This window comes from Hyperolius riggenbachi, chromosome 7 (assembly GCF_040937935.1).
Source record: "Hyperolius riggenbachi isolate aHypRig1 chromosome 7, aHypRig1.pri, whole genome shotgun sequence".
NCBI classification, from domain to species: Eukaryota; Metazoa; Chordata; class Amphibia; order Anura; family Hyperoliidae; genus Hyperolius; species Hyperolius riggenbachi.
The window spans coordinates 318,349,253-318,370,598 of record NC_090652.1 but is presented as its reverse complement, the minus strand read 5'-3'; the positions used below and the strand labels follow the sequence as shown (position 1 = coordinate 318,370,598).

The 21,346-nt window shown below is 47.2% G+C and overlaps 1 protein-coding gene across 7 annotated transcripts in view; it reads left to right on the top strand.

The window, feature by feature from the left end:
* LOC137525248 (kalirin) overlaps positions 1-21,346 on the top strand; it is a 469,346-nt gene that overhangs the window by 97,804 nt on the left and 350,196 nt on the right. For all 7 annotated transcript variants that reach the window (XM_068246262.1, XM_068246265.1, XM_068246261.1 and 4 more), the window contains exon 2: positions 11,241-11,315. In XM_068246262.1, coding sequence (XP_068102363.1) covers positions 11,241-11,315 — 75 coding nt within the window. The remainder of the gene's footprint in view (positions 1-11,240; positions 11,316-21,346) is intronic.

Genomic DNA, 21,346 nt, shown 5'->3' with positions numbered 1-21,346 from the left:
GGTTTAGTACTCTGCAAAACGAGCAGGAAGATCCATCCTCTGAGGAGGTCATGGACACAGCAGACTCTGGGCAGAAGAATGCATCCTAATGTTGTCTCTGTCTTGTGTTCTTTTATTTCTTTTTGTCCTTTGTGAAGTAAGTTGGAGGGATTCTATTTTTAACACTCAAATGGCTGTTCTCCCACCACTAAAGCTGGCGACCATTAATGTTGCCAGCATAAAATCAGTAAGAGCTCGTGAGTTAGCCTTATTTTTTCTCAGCCGTTTTGATGCTGACATTTTGTTTTTACAAGAGACTAGGCTCACCTCTTTGGCTGATATCCACCTGGCCAAGAGGGACTGGAGATCTGGTCCGAGTTATTGGTCTCTTGCGGCTGAGCCTTACAGTGGTGTGGCAGTACTTTTTAGAACTGGTTCAGTAACTTGCCGGCGAGTGTTTGAGATAGAAATGGGGAGATGTCTGGTCCTAGACGTCGTTGTGAAGGGGCAGGACCTCAGGCTAATTAACATCTATGGCCCCCAGTCCAAATGGGAGAGGAAATGCCTTTTTACAGCGATCAGGCCTTTCCTTTTTACAACCCGGCATGTAGTATTTGGTGGTGATTTTAACACCATTGTCAGGTCAATGGACAGGAGAGGTGCCAATACTCGGCTGGGTTGCGATAGTATTTCATTAAATAGAATAGTTAGTGAGGCTGGTTTGGTGGATGTTCACGTTCGACATTCACCAAACCTCACTGGGTTCACTTTTTCTAGAGGTACTAGTCAGAGTAGAATAGACAGGTTTTTTGTTACAGAGAGTCTTGCTACCTCGTCCCCTAGGGTACAGGCGGTAGAATTCTCTGATCACTGTATTCTGTCGGTGGACTTGAATGTTTCGGATGCTCCTCCCAGGGGTAGGGGTATCTGGAGACTTAATTCGACTCTATTGCTGGAGGAGAGTATAAGACAATCTGTTGAGGAATTTTTTCAGGCGCAGGTTACCATCCTGGACTGCTTTGGCAACAGGTCAGAGTGGTGGGAGGTAGTCAAAAAGCGGGTTGTTGGACTCTTCAAGGGCCTAGCCAAGAAAAAACACGTTGGTAAATATGTTGCTTACCAACGACTGAGAAGAAGACTTGAAGTCCTTGTTTCGGAAGGCGGAGATCAGGGGGAGATCTCTGAGGTCAAGACTCAACTCAAGCAGCAGCAGTATGACCGGCTGTCCTCTCTGTGTCTGGAAAGGGATTATGGCAAATACCACTCGCCTGATCCCTACCAGAACTGCAGACAAGGTGCAGCGCTTAAAACGGTCATTGGTCTCAGAGATGGTTCAGGATTTGTAGCAAAGTCCAGGCTGGGAATCCTGTCCATTGCTAGAGGTTTTTATGCTGATTTGCTTGGGAGAAAGTCACTTGATCAAGCAAGGATAAAAGATTTTCTGGTCTCTACACCAGGTCTCGATGATGTTGATGTTTCTGGCATAAATTTGACAGAGGTAATCACTACCGAGGAAGTACTAAGAGCTATTGATAGCCTTACACCTAAAAAGACCCCTGGTCCAGATGGCTTGACGGCTGAATTTTACAAGACTTTCAAGTCATTTCTGGCACCTCAATTGGCAGATGTTTTTAATCATTGCCTTGCTGAGGGTGTGTTACCATCGTCCATGAGGCAATCGGCTGTGATCCTTCTGTCAAAAGGTAAAGATCCCGAGATGATTGAGAATTGGCGTCCCATCAGCCTTCTCAACGTCGACAGGAAGATTTTGGCAAAAATTTTGTTCTGGCGTCTGACTCAGGCAACATGTATGCTTTCTCGCCATCAGCACTGCTCAGTTCCGGGTAAAGGCACTTTCTCAGCGTTGTTAGCTGTCCGGGAAGTCTTGGAGCGGTGCAGGGCTGAGGGTTGGGGAAAGTACTTGCTGGCATTGGACCAGTCCAAGGCTTTTGATCGGGTCAACCATGAGTACCTGTGGCAGTTACTTTGCGTTTATGGTCTACAGGGTGGTTTTGTTGATTGGCTCCGTACATTGTACAAAGGGGCAGAGAGTTTCATGCTTGTCAATGGTTGGGTTGGCAAACCTTTTGAAGTAAGTTCTGGTGTCCGTCAGGGTTGCCCTTTGAGCTCCCTCCTGTACGTGTTTGCGATCGACCCCTTCGTGAGGAGGCTAGAGAACAGCATGCTCAGTGGAGTTCCTGCGGGCATCCCTGGTGTCTCATCCTTCAAGGTAGTGGCCTATGCCGATGATGTAACTGTGATAGTCTCTGGGACAGAGGAGGCAAAGGTGGTTGTCTCGGAGATTGCCAGGTACTCAGAAGCATCAGGATCACAGGTCAATCAGGACAAGTGTGAAATTTTCTGGATGGGAAAAGATGGAGAGAGCTTTGTACTTCCTGGCTCCTTTCCTGTACCCCAACCGAAAATTAAGATCCTTGGCATCGAATTCAGTCCTGGTGATTACGGCCATCAAAATTGGGTTTGTAGACTAAATGATGTCGGCGCTAAGGTGGCTCGCTGGAAAGGTTGGCATTTGACCTTCAGAGAAAGGGTTGATCTGATCAAGAGCCATCTGGTACCAATACTGTTATATGTTAGCTATGTTGCAATTTTGCCTCAATCCCTGTATTCGAGGATATGCGACCTGTTTTTCCAGATGCTCTGGAAAAACAGGTTAAACATTGTGCGCAGAAACATTACCTACAAAGTCAGGCAGGAGGGTGGCTTAGGTATGGTCAACCCGATTGTTTTCTTTTCTCTGCTTTTTATCAAACATAATCTTGGTAACATGCTTGCAGAGAACCCGCCTGACTGGGTAGGCATTTTTCGTGACTGGTTTGGGACTTCTCTCACGAGTTGGGAAAGTAGTGGTCCAGTGAAGAGTTTGGCATCACGTCGTGACTATCTTCCGGCCTATGTTGCCCCGTGTCTGAGAAAGCTAAAACAGTGGGGATTGACTGTGGAGGATATCAAATCGGTCGGGAGGCGTGCTCTCACGGTCCGGGTGGTAGACTCACACTTTCATGACTCACTGTACTTGAGAGATTGCCCAAGCACGCATCTGGAGGAGGGTTTGCGGCTCATTAATTCGCCGCGGATTCCCAACAAATTGTGGGACATCGCTTGGCTCTCCTTTCAAGGCAAGCTTTACGTTAAGGGTAACGTGAAATGTCTAAAGGTGGAAGCACGTGGATGTCCTCGTGAGGAGTGTGGTGGTGCTGAGGAGTCCATGGATCACTTTTTGCTTCACTGCCCCTTTAATGTGGAAGTATGTAAACAGGTGGGTGGGAGCCTAGGTATTCCTTTCCTGGCGCATCTGAGTTATGCTGAGTGGGCATACGGAGCATTCAAACGTCGCCAGGGTTTTGATTTGTGCACTTTGTATTTAGTTAGTTTAGCTGTCAGACATCACACATGGTTAGCACGGTGTCAGCTTTGCATTAGGCAGAAATTCCTCCCTGTTCAGGTGGTGGTGAACAGTATTCTGGGTGAGGTTTCTAGAATTCGGTGCTTGGAGAGGCGTAGGATGGGCAGAGGTGCCTGGGTTCTTGCCTGGCAGAACATCAGGCCTCCTTAGCCTATTGACGTCTCTTCTGGGTGAGCTTTCTATTTCTCATCACAGACTACTTAGATTTTGAATCTTTTTCTACATTTTTTTGTAAATGACTGGCCGCAGACATACTGGAGGTGTTTTCCTTCCAGCTTATTCTTATTGTATTGGAGATGAGGGTTTTTTTTTTTTTTTTTTTTTTTTTTTTTTTTTTTTTTTTTTTGTCTTGTGCAGGCTTTTGATTATTTATCGTCGTATGTGTACACTTGCCCTTTTCCTGAATATGTGGTAGTTTGATTGTTAGTGTTGGTGCATTTATTTTGTATGATTGTTGTTAGGTGATGTCAGGTATTGTGTGGTGTTGGTTATTGTTTTTTGTGGCATACGTTCAGGTGTTGGGTCTGTGTTGTTTAGTCATGTCTCGTTGTTTGAATCGGTGGTATGTTTGAGCATTCTTCTGCTCAGGTCTTCATAACAGATTCATATTGTATTATAATGTTATGTTGATTTTGTTGTTTTTGGACATAGAAGTCCTGCTTTTGTTTGTGCATATATATGCAGAATTGATTGTTTTTTCTTGTTTCTTTGATCTTGTTTTTTGTTACAGTTGGTATGATTAATTGATCAAATTATTTTATTTATTTATTTGTATTATAATTGTAAATAATATTTTTCTAATAAAAATCTACACTCTAATGTCCTCACCACAGTCACACACTATTATTATTATACATTTATATAGCTCTGACATATTCCACAGCGCTGTACAGAGATCACTGATCTTTTCCAATCAGCCTCTGCACCAGAGGAGCTTACACTCTGTCTACAAACATGGCTGCAGTTTCACTTAATTATGTGAAGATTCTTGTTTCCTCATTATTTATACTCTGGTTTTCGCCCCGGGCCACAGATATTGACACACAGTTCCATCACATCAGTATATAAATGCCTAATGACTGCATTTTGGGGAGGAGGGGGACACATCACGACTCCCAGCATTCCCGGCTTCTGTCCGCTAATCATATCACAGTGTCTCGTTTTCTCCTTCGCGCAGGATATTCGCATTCTGCGAGCGGCGGTGCCCGTGTGTAATGGAAATAAGCGGTCGCTTCATCGGACGAGGTTAATGATTTCAGCCACTAGACTTAATAATTTCTGCTTTTCAGAAATGTTTTGCCACTTCAGTTGATTTTGGCGATGAATATGCATGGTTGTGCGCGGCTGGCGTGTCACTGGATCGTCCGCGCCTCGTTCTGCGATAATTCCTGTAATATGGGAAATTCAGATTATTTTCTGCGAGATCTTATCTAATGCTGCAGAATCTTTATAAACATAACATTACAGTATATAACAATATGCAGGCATACAGCACAGACGAGCAGTGTGTTGTGTTTTACATCGCTATGAATACAGCATTCTGGTATATCCCCTATCTAGAGGCTCGTCTGGCCTGGCTTTTGTTTTTAAGTATGTGAGATGATTTATGAATGTTGCCTTAAAGCATTTATACTGGAATTTCAGATTTTGGGCCTATATCTTATCTTCCAAATATTGCTAACTACCCCCCCCCAAAAAATAAAAAAATAAATAGAGAGAGAAACAAACCAGGTAAGAAAAACTTTGACTTCTTACTGACAATATTATGAGGACTTCTGAAAAAATAAAAGTAAAATATATGTAGATGTATACGAAGGTTACCAACAGCCAACCATGTGGGATTTATCCTGAAATTGTTGCACTTATGTTGCCCATAGATCTAGCAATAATGGGCAGATCGACCAAGAGACTAACCAAAAGTTATTATAAATGTAAGGCGAAAAATAATTGTATGGTGAAAAAACTCAATAAAAAGCCTTTGTGAGTCTGTCCCAAATGTGGCAAACAGAACAATCCAGCTGTGATGTGAATCTGATCAGTGATTGATCAATCGCCCCATACACAGCACACGAATTTTCAGCAGATTTCACTGTGGTTGTCAAATCGTTCAGATTACCGAGTGGATCTGCTGGACAAGATATCTGAGCACAATCTCCTGAGGGATAATTTCCCATTTAGTAAGAACAGAATTCCATCACTGGGGACACTCGCAGACCTCACAGACACTTGCTGCGGCTGTTTTATGTCTTCAGGCCTGACAGCGCCCCCCCGCCCCTCCCTGACTTGTGTGTACCGGGCAGCTGCCTCTGGTGCCTTCTTCTGCTTCAAAGGAAAGTAATGCTTGTTGCCTGTTTTGCCTCCTCTACATACAGGAAGAAATGTATCACACATTTCTCAGCGCTGACACCTGCTTTCCCCACATCTAATATGATCTTACTGAACAGAGCATGACTGCCTGACCTGCCTCCCCTACAGCTGCTGAACTACAAGGCTCAGTATGCCACCTCTGAATGATGACAACCTGCGTTTGATAAAGTTTTGGGCATCTTTCAAGACCCTTCCCAGGTGTGTCCTGATACACAACCTGGGAATTCTCATCGCCTGGTAGACATTGGCGAAGTTAACGTTTGTAGACACCGGTTGGTGATGTTCGGTGGAAGATATTGCTGTGTATGCTGAAATCTGATTAAGATTGAGAGCTGAGTGGTGATAAAATGATTATTAAAGTGAACCCGAGTTGAAAGGGATATGGAGGCTGCCATATTTATTTCCTTCTACACAATACCAGTTACCTGGCTATCCTGCTGATCCTCTGCCTCTAATACTTTTAGCCACAGACCCTGAACAAGCATGCAGCAGATCAGGTACACACGACTCAGCTGATTCAGGTTTTACTGAATTTGCCATACGCTTGTTCCAGGGTTTTGACTCAGACACTATGTATGCCAGAAGATCAACAGGACTGCCAGGCAACTGGTATTGTTTACAATGAAATAAATATGGCAGCCTCCGTAGCATATGCATTAGTACGCCGCCATTGAGTTGGGCGCAGGGCGAGCTAAGTGATGGCTCCCCCTGCTGCCGCTAATCTCCCCTGTGGCGTTAAATACTATTCCCCCTCTCAGTCGTAGCAACCTAGGTGAAAGTAATTTGGGTCCGGTGATCGCTGGAAGCACGAATGACCATTAAACGCCCGCGCAGTATAATATCACTGCTATAACGGCGCCTAGTTTCGGTGTGACTGCCGTTCACCAAAACCACCTAGCCGTATTGCCAGGACGGTTGTCACCACGTGAGAGGTTTACGAAACCTGCTCCTAGTCTGACGGTTTCCAGCCTCCATTTTGTGAGTGACCTTTTCACTCTGATTCCTGTGTTATTTATGTCCGGGAAAGTCACAATTTGGTTGGATATAAAGGCCCAGCGTGAGAATAATCCTGTGTAATAAGCGGCGGTTGTTTAATGGCCGTGCGCGTTTCGTGGTGTTGGACGCAGGGTGTGGGGGCTCTTGTTTTCCCCGGAGGACTCTGCTGTGTGATTGGATGGAATTATAGTAGGTGTTCCCGCTGCCCTGGCGATTCAGAATTGCGTGGAGATCTCTCGTCCGCAGAGCTCACACCTGTTTCCCAGGCAGTGGATAGAATCTAGCTGAACAGAACGGATGTGTAACCATCCTGTAACTGCTGAACCACAAAGCCCAGCGTGAAGCGATGATGGGCAGAGGGGTGTGCAGGGCTCATCAGGATTCCAGTCTCGTTTCGTAGCCGGAGACCTGTGAAATCCTCTCCTCTGTTTTGGAGCGGGGGTTGGAGTGACTGTTGCCTGGTAACGCGTGACAGTTGTCAGCAATTTCACTGAGTTGTGGAGAAACGCTACTGAGACGATGAACCGCTTCTGCCCTGGCGCTGCCGGTTGTGTATCGGGCTAAAGGAGTCCCAATGTCGGGCAATCGATACGAGATCTGATGAAAGAAATCGATACGCAGATGAAAATAACGATCGATGGGTCAGTGAGCAGCGTGACGCCAAACATTGAGCAGCGATCGGGGAGCTAATGTCTGCAGTCTTATAAATGAATGCATTGGTGAAAAATACCTGTTACATTTGGTGTAACTGCACGTTCAGTGTCACATGTCCCAACAGTTCGCAGAAAGCTTCTCCTCAACTTGACCCAGGAGCGTCTTTTGCTATTTACTTCCAAATACAATATTGTCACCATTCATTGTACTAGGAACAGGATCTAAATGTTGTAGTAACCACCAGGATGGATAAGCAAATACAATTTGTAGGGTTAATGCTGGGAATATTCACCATGAGTTTTTCCGGCAGATAGATGGCTTGATAGATCATTTCCGACAGGTCAGATCTGATTCGATTTTCTGATCGATTTTCTCATAGAAGTGAATGGAAATCATTTCAGAAAAACAATCAGAAAATCGATTGGAAAAACATGGACAATGGAGATCTTATCATAAATCAGATATAACCAGATAACAAGAGCAAAACTGAAACAATTCAGTCGTTAGTTTCTTGTCAAACTGTACACAAAAAGTATATGGGAGCTCGTAGCGGATAAATGTATTGGCTAACTGAACAGATTGGTTTGGATAAAACGAGTAAAGATGGCCACGCACAATACAATGAAATGATCCGATGTTACGGCAATTCGATAAAAATATCGGATTTCCAGAACAATCGAAAGCTTTTTTTTATTCGAGCAAAAAATCTGATGGGATTTCCCGTTTTTATTCAATAAAAGTTGATTGGGAATGGTGGATTTTTCTAATCGATTTTTATGAAAATTGAATGGTGTGTGGCAGATTGTCGGTTTATTAATATTTATACACCCCAAGCCATTTTCTCAGAGTTTCCAATCATTATTATCATAATTGGGTAAAAATTGCACACGTGTGTGGTACATTGGTCCGGTTGTTGGAATGCTACAATCAGTCAGAAAAATGGATTGCAATTCTTGAATTGGAAAGATATTTAAAAAAATTGTATGGTGTGTGGCCATCTTAACAGATAAGAAATCAACAGAATGTGTGAGAAGAGTTCAAATACCGTGATTTGTTGAGTTCAATAAAGCAATGATATGTCTTTGTGCTGAAATAATACAAAATATTGCGCTTGTGGCCGGTGTGTCCTGCTGGCCTGTCCATGATGGAATTCTATGTTTTGTACGGTTGGTTCTGTATAAATACTAACGATCTGGTTGCCGAGTACAGTGGGGGTTGGGGTTAGTTTAGTTTGATATGCTAATAATTTCAGCTTCATGCAAATTAAGTGCAGAATAGATCCAATAGGCCCAATTTGATGCTGCATGCAATTTGTATTATTTGCATGCTGTGGAGCGTGTGTTGTGACCGGTAGTAGCTGGTCGATCGCCGCCTGGATCTCTCCCGCAGCCCGACTCTCCCGCTCTGTACGCGAGCTTGGCGTGTCCATACATTATACTTCCTCTGGAGGTAATCGGTCGCGGTTAATCTCGCGGCCCCCGCATGTGGCGGCCGATTACCACGGCTACGCCTGAGCCTCATGCGTGAAATAGGTGAGGCGCCTGATCTGCATAGTCCTGCTCATTCTTGCATGCAAATCAGTCATGTGACCGCAGCTCATTTGCATATTTGCTGGCCAGGTGGGCGGGAAGTGTCAAGTATGGTAATGTGTGCGTTTCTGTGAGTTTATACGCTGAGGGTGACACAGATGAAATGTCCTCTGATGAATGACATTTGCGCGGCTGCCGTTTCTGCGGGGAGCGAGGGAATGACATTTGCACGGCCGCTGTTTCTATGGCGAGTGAGGGTACGTTTCCACCGCTTGCTATTTTCTGAAAAATAAAAATGGCCACAAAAGCATGCAAATTTGTGTGCTTTTGTGGCCATTTTTTTCATGGGAATTCGCATGCGTAAGCAAATGTATTTTTTTATTTCCTGTCGTCATTCATCACTAATGACATACGCACGCGAAAACGTGGAAAATTGTTACAGAGGCGGTCGGGTTTTTGTTTTTTGCCTGCAGGGGGAGGTGATTTTCGCTTGTAGTGGAAACAGGCCCATTTTGCGTATGCGAATTCGCCATAGTGGACACGGGCGCTGACGGACGGAATGGTAGAGGACGCTGGTTGTCGGCGAGATGTCGGTTGTCTGGGCTCCTATCTGAGGCCTCAGTGAGATTATACAGCACAATGACATCATGTCACAGAAATGTATGAGAGCCGGGGCTGGATGATGAGACCACACGGTGTTGTAGGCCTGCAGGCGGCGTCCGACTCTGTCCCGGCACGCTCACCGACTCATTCCTGCACCGCTCAGGAGAGCAGAGCGATCATCCCAATCCATAGAGCAGGAATCACCGTGTCTGTGTACCTGCAGCTGCTGCTCTGAGCAGGGCTGGTCAATGATATGCAAATAATGCTGATTATATGCAGATTTATGGTAATTGTCTATGCATATTCATGTAGCTTGAAAGTGGACTGCTTGAATTTAAGGCTTTTAACACTTATTGTAGCGACTTCATAATAGACTTGTCTAATGTTTAGTTCAGCTGTAAAATCTGCAGACAGAAGCGAGTACATTATATACAGTCACCCAACAGAATCATCCCTCAGCCCAGCAATGGTGGAGACCTCTCCTGGGCCCCGGAGCACAGACAGTGCTGCACCCTCCTCACTGGCAGAAGCCCCTCTCCTCTGGGCCCCGGAGCACAGGCAGTGCTGCACCCTCCTCACTGGCAGAGGCCTCTCTCCTCTGGGCCCCGTAGCACAGGTAGTGCTGCACCCTCCTCACTGGCAGAGGCCCCTCTCCTCTGGGCCCTATAGCATAGACGGAGGCCCCTCTCCTCTGGGCCCCATAGCATAGACGGAGGCCTCTCTCCTCTGGGCCCCGTAGCACAGGTAGTGCTGCACCCTCCTCACTGGCAGAGGCCCCTCTCCTCTGGGCCCCATAGCATAGACGGAGGCCCCTCTCCTCTGGGCCCCATAGCATAGACGGAGGCCCCTCTCCTCTGGGCACCGGAGCACAGGCAGTGCTGCACCCTCCTCACTGGCAGAGGCCCCTCTCCTCTGGGCCCCATAGCATAGACGGAGGCCCCTCTCCTCTGGGCCCCATAGCATAGACTGAGGCCCCTCTCCTCTGGGCCCCTTAGCATAGACCAGCCTTTCTCAATCTTTTTACCATGGAGGAACCCTGTAAATAACTTTTGGATCTCAAGGAACCCCTGCAAACAATTTTTTGGTCTCGAGGAACCCCTACATTTATTTTTCAGGAGGCGTGGACTTTAAATAGGTTAGGTTGCTAATTTCACCATCTCCTATTACACTGCCACTCATACTGTCTCCTGACCCCCCAATTTAGTGCTTCTTGTTACAGTACCACCTATTATAGTGTGCTCTATTATACTTCCCCCACGATGGGGGAAAATGCCAAGGAACCCCTGCAGAGTCCTCAGGGAACCCTGGTTGAGAAAGCCTGGCATAGACGGAGGCCCCTCTCCTCTGGGCCCCATAGCATAGACAGAGGCCTCGGGCCCCTCTCCTCTGGGCCCCTTAGCATAGACAGTACTACCCTTGGGCCTCCCAATCCTGGTCAGGCCTAATCTGATACTTGTAGGCTGAGATGACTGCAGATGTTGGAATGCCCCTCAGACATGCAATAATCAGTTCTGATCTGACAGACATTAGGGCTCAGGGATCATGTGGTGGTTTTCTTCAGAGATCAGGGCGTGGCTGGTCCTCCTTGTATCCGGAATGTTCTATACATATTCTATGTTATGTTCTGTACATGTTACAGGGCCTGTCTGACCCAACGCTGACTGTCCCTCTCTTCTCTCTCGCAGGCTCCTTCCGCAACGATGGCCTCAAAGCCACCGACGTCCTGGCCACCCTGAAGGAGAAGGTGGCCTTTGTGTCAGGTAAGCCCGCCGCTATTGGTGTGATAAACTGATGGGAGGAGTCTGCACAGAGCAGTGTGGTGATTGTAACGTTTCCTGCCTACTGCACACACGCCAATATTTACGGACGATCTGTCATGATCTGTCCACAAATCCCAAATCAGGCCAAACAGTAAAGCTAGACGTACATTACTCGATTCTCCAGCGATCGATTCAAGGTGGCCATACATCTATTGACTTGGCAGCTGATCAACCATCCGATTCAATAATTATCATCGAAACGGATAAAAATTGGTGCTGACAAGGGCATGCCGGATCAACGATGTGACCAATTTCAGGTTGAAATTGGTCGCATGTATGGATCGCACATGCTGCAAGATGTCGGCCATCGTGGTCGGTCGGGTGCGCAGTGGTAACGATGAACGGTATCAGGACCAGCGTCAAATGTGACAAAACGCACAGCGCTGTCCCCCCTTAATGTAAAATGCGCCCCCCGGTGTCCGGTGCAGCATACTTTACCTGTCCGCCGCTGGCTCCAGGCTCCATCCGCAATCCGCACACACGTAATTGCCAGAGTAATGTGGGTGCATGTGTGATGTCACACACTTCCACGGATGCGCAAACAACCTTGTCGGGTGCGTGTACGTGGGCGGAGCCAGCGACGGATACGGACGGGTAAAGTATACTGCACCAGACACCGGGGGGGAGGCATTTTACATTTGGGGGGGCAGCAGACGCCGTGTCACAAGACCGATTCCCGAGAGATCTCATGCTTAAATAGTTTGGGAATCGGCCTGCCGTGTATAGGCAGCCAACAGATCTCTCTCAAATTAGATTCGATCAGAGAGAAATCTGTGTCGTGGTTTAATCTGCCCATCATCCTCTGATTTATTATGGGCACCATAAGCGATCAACTTTATTAGGCAATTAACAGTGTGGTTGATGGAAAGTCGATGGACTAGCGGCCCACACACATACAAGCATGATCCTGGAGATTCTCCTTTGCTACTCGATCTGAACGCTGTTGTGCCTCCAGGCTCTGACACCAGAAATCCATTCTGTGTTCATGGAAATCCTGTGACCATTATCCCCGATTCCTGTACGATATCTTCCATCCGGCCTGATCGTGTACATTTGTAGATTCTACCAGATATTGGCTAATTCCCATCAATTGTGTAGAATGGAACATAATCGATTCACTTCCAATCCGATAAACTGTTTGAACCCTGAGGGCTGGGGGGCGATTTTGGCAGCATTTTGGGATTGCCAATAATTGCTGACGATTACCAAAAACGTTTAGCAAATTTTTCTAAATGGGGCTGAACCTGCTGGTGCGATTGTGATTAGGGTCAATCGCCATCGCAGGACATGCAGTATTTTCAGCACGTTTGTTATGGATAGAAGCGCTGCAAAATCGATTTGAAAAGCAATTTTGCAGCAATTTGAGGGCCGATCAATTTGAATTTTAAATAAAGTTAATTATACTTATTGGGTGTCTGGCTTCCCTCCATAGCCCCGCCCCCTAGCAGAGGTCACAGGTACTTCTCTGATTGCTACTAAAGAAGCACCTATGACCTCTCCCATTAGGGGTGGGGCTACAAACATAAGCCAGACATCCACACGCATGGTTAGTATAAAGTTTATTTGGAAAAAACAACAAAACAACAAAACACTAGTCGGACGCGCTGTACAGTTTATTTCAAATCTTAGCAAAACGTGAGTGCGGTCGCCCTAGGAATAGCTGCACACAGCGCTGCCGAGATTCTTAGTGGGTACCAGGCCTAAAGGTGACCATACACTGTACAATAAAAACATTAAATTTTCCCATTTATTTGACCAAAACGATTGAATCGAATGAAGTTTTAAAATAATCTTTTTTTTTTTCGATCTAGAAAAAAGAATTGATAATCTCATTTTTTTCAATAAAAATCTGTTCAGACATGTTGGAAAAATCTTTAGGTACTTATCCGTTAGCCGGGCGCATCCGGCAGGTGGTGCTAATTACTATTCCCCCTCCAGGCCGACATGGATAGTAGGGAAAGATGTAACTCTGCTGGAGTTTTGTCGCCACCTAGAGGATGCGCCCAGCTAACGGATAAGTACCAATCTTTATATTCGATTTAACGGAATAATCGAAGTAAATTATCTTATCGAAAAAAATGAAAAAATTGTACCATGTATAGCCACCATTAGTCTTATAATCTGCTGGTGAATGGCGATGGTGAAAGAGAACCAAATAATTCAATTTTGCATGCAGAGTTGATACAAATTGTATGCATCCTGGAATTAAGCCAGTCAGAATTGTCAGGCCGTGCCTTTCATTGGCTTAGGTCCCAGCAGCATACAATTTGCATTGTTTGCATGCAATCCAGAGTTATTTGTGCTGCATGGACCTCTTCTACTGCGATAGCATCAGACAGTACCGTAATTATCGATTGATCAGACATGCATTATGCTGTGTATGTTTGTAAATGATCAATGAACGTCATAGGACACAAACGAAAACTTTAGAAAGAACAAAGATTAGACTGGCGAGATATCAGAGATATCAGACGTGTGTGCAATGATTGGACAATCATGTTCAATCAACTATAGTACCAATCAGGAATTCAATAGTAACGATTGTTTGCCCACAAGATTGACCGCAGACCTGCCTGTGTGTATCAGACTTCAGATGTTATGTATTGTTGTGCAATTCCCCTCTAGCCCAGTGACTTGGACCCCGTGCATTCTCAGGTAGGCCTGGTGCACACCAAAACCCGCTAGCAGATCCGCAAAATGCTAGCAGACTTTTAAACGCTTTTTTTTTTTTTATGAGGCGTTTTGCGGATTGCTGCTGCGGATTTCAGTGTAGTACATTTCCTATATTATTAGTAAAGCTGTTACTGAACAGCTTCTGTAACAAAACCGCCTGGCAAACCGCCCTGAACTGCCATTTTTCAGAGCGGTTTGCGGTTCTCCTATACTTAACATTGAGGCAGAAACGCATCCGCAATCCAAAAAGTGCCTCACCCCGGGAGTATGCGTTTCTGCAAAACGCCTCCCGCTCTGGTGTTCCCCCCCCCCCCCATTGAAATACATTACCCAAGCGTATCCGCAGCAAAAACGCTCAAAAAGCCGCTCGGTGTGCCCCAGCCTGTACAGTGCATTTCCCCAGTGACTCGGGCCCCGTGCATTCTCGGGTACAGTAGTGCGGTTGCCGTAGATTCCTGAGGTTTGGCGGATTTGGCAGCACAATCCTTTCTTCGTTGCCGCAGTTGTGCTGTTCTGACACAGTGGGCTCTAGTCTCAATCACACTTACGGTAGGAGATGTTTTACCGCTATATTACCGCCAGTGATCATTTCCACATTTTTTCCACATTCACTAAAAATTTTCCGCATGCGGGAACAATGCGTAAACAAATTGGGGAAACGTGCGTAATTACATAGTAAACATGCGGAAACCATGCATAAAAAAAGTGGCATAAGAAACTTGTCAAAAAAAAAAAATGAAGTCCAGCAAACACAGCGCTCAAGGCTTCAGACTCCAGTGCAGTCAATGGGAAGCGAAATATATCACCAAGTACTAGTAGGTGATATAGAATCGGTAGTTAAAGGGAACCAGAGACGCCGGACACAGAAAAAGAAAAAAAGATTTCATACATACCTGGGGCTTCTTCCAGCCCCATAAGCCTGGATCGCTCCCACGCCGTCATCCTCCGCTTCCTGGATCCGCCGGTACCGGGTCCCGTCACTTCCGGCGGACGCGGCCAATTGTCCGCATCACAGGAGCTCCCAGCATACCCTTAACCGTAATGGTATGCTGGGAGCCCCTGTATTGCGGACAATTGGCCGCGTGCTGACACCGACTGACCCGGAACCGGCTGATACAGGAAGGGGAGGATGGCGGCGTGGGAGCGATCCGTGCATATGGGGCTGGAGGAAGCCCCAGGTATGTTTAAATTCTTTTTCCTGGCGTCTCTGGTTCAGAAATAAGGCGCCCCTTTTTGTTTGTGAATTTCAATTTTTTTGCGGGAATTACCGACTTTTGCGGACTTTCACCGCACTTTTTACGCATGCTGGTAAACAATGCAGTAAATAACCATGCGTAAAATTTTGTGAATGTCAAGATGGTCGTATTTCAGTCGGGAATTTGCCGCAAGTGTATCTCCGCATGCAGAAAATGATTGTGAATAGAGCCCATTGGAGGAAGCGCTGAGATACGTTTCTGTACATTTGATGAATTGGTTGCCGCAGCGCTCGGGGCATTGGCAATCTGTTCGGCGTCGGTCCGCGGGTAGTTTTCATGTGTTACTTGTAACATCTGGCGGGCTAAACGCTGTTATTAGTCCTGTACGCTGGGGTCCCGGCAGGGCGATGGAATCTGCAGACTTGGCACGTATGGATCCTGTCAGCCGCATTATATATTCTCGGCAATCGAGGAGCTGAAAGCTTCCAAGTCTTTATCGGTTTCTTGGCTGATGTGATCTATAGAATCTCGCCTGTGTGATGGGCTGAGGCGTGTGTAACCGCCTCTAATGGACAGAGCTGCGGCCTCCAGAGAGGGATGTACAATCTATATATTATACTGCTGCTGATGTTCCACGCATCTCACTGTCTGATCTCTGCCATTACTGGCATCGCAGCATCCCTCACTTCCTGTGATGTCATCAGACAGGAAGTGTGAGGCAGTATCCCACTGGGAGCAGACTGCAATAAAAACCTCACAGATATTCTTTTCAAAGCTTTGACGTGTCAATGTGCCTGTACTTAACTGCAGCGCTTACCAATAGTACAATATATTTGCTTTTATTTACCTCCTTTTTATGATACAACCATGTCACCCCCATTATGTATAGCATAAGCTGTTACTCTGTGCCTGTACTGATAGTACACTAGCTGCAGTGTGTGCTGATCTCTGCTGCCTCCAGTATGTACAGTATAAGCTGTTACTCTGTGCCTGTACTGATAGTATACTAGCTGCAGTGTGTGCTGATCTCTGCCGCCTCCAGTATGTATAGTATAAGCTGTTACTCTGTGCCTGTACTGATAGTAAACTAGCTGCAGTGTGTGCTGATTTCTGCTACCCACAGTATGTACAGTATAAGCTGTTACTCTGTGACTTTACTGATAGTAAACTAGCTGCAGAGTGTGCTGATCTCTGCTACCCCCAGTATGTACAGTATAAGCTGTGACTCTGTGCCTGTATTGATAGTAGACTAGCTGCAGCGTTTGCTGGTCTCTGCTATCAGTATGTACAGTATTAGCTGTTACTCTGTGACTTTACTGATAGTAAACTAGCTGCAGTGTGTGCTGGTCTCTGCTTCTATCAGTATGTACCGTACAGGTGGTTCAGCTTCTGTTTGGAATCTGTTATCTCTTTATCCAGATGTGGTGGGTAAATAACCTGCTGTAATCGCGGATAATCTGGTAATCCCGCCAGGCGGTGCACTTAGGAAGCTGATGGCCGGCTTTGGCTGGGATTACTGACCCGTCGCTGGACAGATATCTGCCATTCCTGCAGCAGCGCTGAAGCATTAACCCTTCGTGCTGCGGCTCCAGTTCACCGACAGCGGGCGACTCGCAGCCGAGATCTCCTAGAAGATTCCCCGTTTATTGTATCAGGATTGGCGATAATCTCTGGGGAAATATTGGGAAGCATGTCCTTTTTATGCGCTGCTTCCTGGCCGGCTGTTCTTCAGAGGTGCGATCACCTGCCAATCTTAGCATTGTCCCCTGAAGTTTTCTCCAGCCGGGTGGCATGAAAAAGTAGCCGGGTGGGGCGCAGCTGGGGGAATGCAGGGCCAGCGCTACTCTGCTTACAGCATAGGAGGAGGAGGAGGAGGCAAGCCAATAACAGCCGGGCGATCACCAAAATTAGCCGGGTGGAGCACCCGGCTAAAAGAGCCTGGGGAGGACTCTGCAATCTGCCGCAGCCGGCCGGGGGAGAGGGGTCACCGTTAGGAGTATGTAAGTGCTTGTATGGTAACATTTAGTCAGGCAGTACTCATTGTCCCCATTAGTTCTCCCAGTGTATCCCTTCACATAGTACTCATTATACTTCTCTCATTAGTGACCTCTCCGCTTTACTGTAGTAGCCAACCTCAGTATAGATAGCCAATGGTGCCTCCCACACTAACAGTAACCATAGCCTTACCTCCTGATTGGAACAAGTTTCTGGGAAGGTCCTTGACGGTCGCCACACTATGGAGGAGAACGTCTTAGGCCTAGGGAAAGGATGAGACCGGGAGCCCTTATGGTGTAGTATCGTTAGACAAGTGGGTTGTGTAATAATGTGGGTAATAAATACTCACAAAGGTGGGTTGCCGTGATGCAACCAATGACCATCACATGCGGAAATTTCCGCTCGGTGTACTGGAACACTCTGGGACCAGGCGGTCGCTCTCCTCCTATATACTGGTGCATGGTCTCCCCGGTAATATAGTAGCACCTCAAAGAGGTGAGAGATACGGAGGCAATTGGTGGAGGCGCCCTTAATCTTATTGACAAGCCATTAGCGGAGAAATAAACTCAAAAATAAAAATACAAATAAAAAAAGGTATCTTACCTCATCAGAAGACTCATATAGGTGGAAAAAGGAGTCTTTATTAAGATAAGGTGGCATATACCTCTATATGCGCCCCCGCACTGCACGGCTGGCAATTACAGTTTCTGTTTATTGACCTGATGAAGCGGGCTGTGTCCCGTGAAACGCGTTGTCTACAGTTTAACCACCTTATCTTAATAAAGACTCCTTTTTCCACCTATATGAGTCTTCTGATGAGGTAAGATACCTCTTTTTATTTGTATTTGTATTTTTGAGTTTATTTCTCCGCTAATGGCTTGTCAATAAGATTAAGGGCGCCTCCACCAATTGCCTCCTGATTGGAAGGTGTGTGAATAGTCCAGAGGCATCCAGGATTCTCTTATAACCCCTAAAAAGTGCAGCAGTGTGAACAGGGCTGAAGGCTCCTTCCCCATCTGCAGGCATCGGATATCTCAGATGCGTTTGCAGCACGCGGCGCGTGTGTTTTATGGCGATTCTTCCCGATGCGGTTGTGATTTCTGTTCATTATGAGTGTAAATCAGAAGTAGATTACAACCATACATAGAGATTCCACTGTGAAATGCAGTACATGGATGGGGTCATCGCACAGCGCAGTCTACGCACTTCTGACGTCTTTGTGGATCGCGTCACATTGTGTTACTGAAATTGCGTTGAAGACGTGAATGTGGGGAAGGGCCAAAAGATAAAAATGTACCGTGTGTACACAACTGTACACGTGTTCCAATTATTAGAGGGGTATCGGGCGGGGTGCTAGAGAGGAGTGGCCCAATGAGGGCTGTGCATTGTACCATGTGTACACAACTGTACCGATGTGACCGGATTATCAGAGGGGTATCAGGTGGGGTGCTAGAGAGGAGTGGCCCAATGAGGGCTGTGCATTGTACTGTGTGTACACAACTGTACCGATGTGACCGGATTATCAGAGGGGTATCAGGTGGGGTGCTAGAGAGGAGTGGCCCAATGAGGGCTGTGCATTGTACTGTGTGTACACAACTGTACCGATGTGACCGGATTATCAGAGGGGTATCAGGGGGGATGCTAGAGAGGCGTGGGGTATCAGGTGGGGTGCTAGAGAGGAGTCGCCCAATGAGGGCTGTGCATTGTACTGTGTGTACACAACTGTACAGATGTGACCGGATTATCAGAGGGGTATCAGGGGGGATGCTATAGAGGCGTGGGGTATCAGGCGGGGTGCTGGAGAGGAGTGGGGTATCAGGCGGGGAGCTAGAGAGGAGTGGCCCAATGAGGGCTGTGCATTGTACTGTGTGTACACAACTGTACAGATGTGACCGGATTATCAGAGGGGTATCGGGCAGGGTGCTAGAGAGGTGTGGGGTATCGGGCGGGGTGCTAGAGAGGAGTGGGGTATCGGGCGGGGTGCTAGAGAGGAGTCGCCCAATGAGGGCTGTGCATTGTACCATGTGTACACAACTGTACCGATGTGACCGGATTATAAGAGGGGTATCGGGAGGGGGTGCTAGAGAGGTGTGGGATATCAGGTGGGGTGCTAGAGAGGCGTGGCCCATTGAGGGCCATGCATTGTACTGTGTGTACACAACTAGATAGATGTGACCCAATTATCAGAGGGGTATCAGGTGGGGTGCTAGAGGGGAGTGGCCCAATGAGGGCCATGCATTGTACCGTGTGTACACAACTAGATACATGTGACCCAATTATCAGAAGGGTATCAGGTGGGGTGCTGGAGAGGAGTGGCCCAATGAGGGCTGTGCATTGTACCATGTGTACACAACTGTACAGATGTGACCCGATTATCAGAGGAGTATCGGGAGGGGGTGCTAGAGAGGCGTGGGATATCAGGTGGGGTGCTAGAGAGGCGTGGCCCATTGAGGGCCATGCATTGTACTGTGTGTACACAACTAGATACATGTGACCCAATTATCAGAGGGGTATCAGGTGGGGTGCTGGAGAGGAGTGGCCCAATGAGGGCTGTGCATTGTACCATGTGTACACAACTGTACAGATGTGACCCGATTATCAGAGGAGTATCGGGAGGGGGTGCTAGAGAGGCGTGGGATATCAGGTGGGGTGCTAGAGAGGCGTGGCCCATTGAGGGCCATGCATTGTACTGTGTGTACACAACTAGATACATGTGACCCAATTATCAGAGGGGTATCAGGTGGGGTGCTGGAGAGGTGTGGCCCAATGAGGGCTGTGCATTGTACCATGTGTACACAACTGTACAGATGTGACCCGATTATCACAGGGGTATCGGTCGGGGTGCTAGAGAGGTGTGGACCGATTGTCCCGGTAGACAAGAGCATTGTTAGCCATTGTCCCTCTCTTGAACGTTGATCACCACCAGGATTCTGGGTAGTTTTTCCTGCTGCAGAATCCCAGAATACATCAGATCGTACACTTTAAACGTTTATCAGATTATCCACATGCCGGGTTCATCTTGCGCAGGGCGGCAGCACACCCGGGACAACGATCGGCCCGCGCGTCTCACTTCCTCTGATATTCCTCCAGGCTGATGTTTGTTGGATGAACCTCCTCGGATTGGGGGGTGTGGGGGAATCGGATCTCTGGCTGTGGAGGGCGACACAGCCCGGGGGACGGGGGGAGAGGGGGGGATACAAGTCAGATAAACCCGATTTGGCTGCATACAGGCGAAACTAACGAGCGTAAAAACCGCTTGACAGAGGAGAGGAAAAGGGCGTCGCTGAGGCCTTCGGAAGACGCGGAGAGCTGGACGGTCGCCAAATACAAGATTCTAAAAATAGCGACAGCCGAAAAGATCCCAAAATAGCCGGCTGGAGATTGTTTGTGGTCACAGATGATTCAACGTTCCTCTGCGTAACAATCAGAGAGGAGGGATTGTAGGGGACCCGGTGACAGCCGCTAACGTCACCTCCGTGTCCTGCGCAGGGGCAGTACCGGGGGGCACGCCATACAGTACACAGTCTCCCGAATATATAGCAGAGGTGGGCGGAGCTATGAGGAGGACCCCCAGAGCCACAAGCAGGACTCTCATTCTGGGGTCTCCACAATCAAATAAAACAAAAGTCATTTATCCCAAATGACACAACTGGCTTCCCCCTAACTACCTGTACAGAGCCATATCCAGTCCCTGCCTGCAGGGGGCGCAGTGCTGGTGACCGCACCTGGGCCCTGGACCATAGGGGCCCGCATAGGCCAAACATTACTTTATTGTGATGTAGTGGTTTTAACTTCCTTTAGTGATGGATTAAGGTGAAATTGGGCGCTAGGCGTGCAACAGCTTTGGGCCCACCCTAGAAGACCACCTGACTGAAACTGGCATATACAGGGCCCCTAGACTCTCTTCAGGCCCCAGGCACCTGCTTCACTTGCCTTGGATAATCAGGCTCTGACCACCTCTAACCTTTTCTGTGTGAGGGAAGCCTGGATTATATTTCTCTGTAGCAATAAATTGTATAATTAATGTAAGATCGATCTTGTGGGTAATCCCTTATCCTTTGGGTATGTTTATGTAACGTGAGAGGGAACCAAACTGCCCGGATGAAT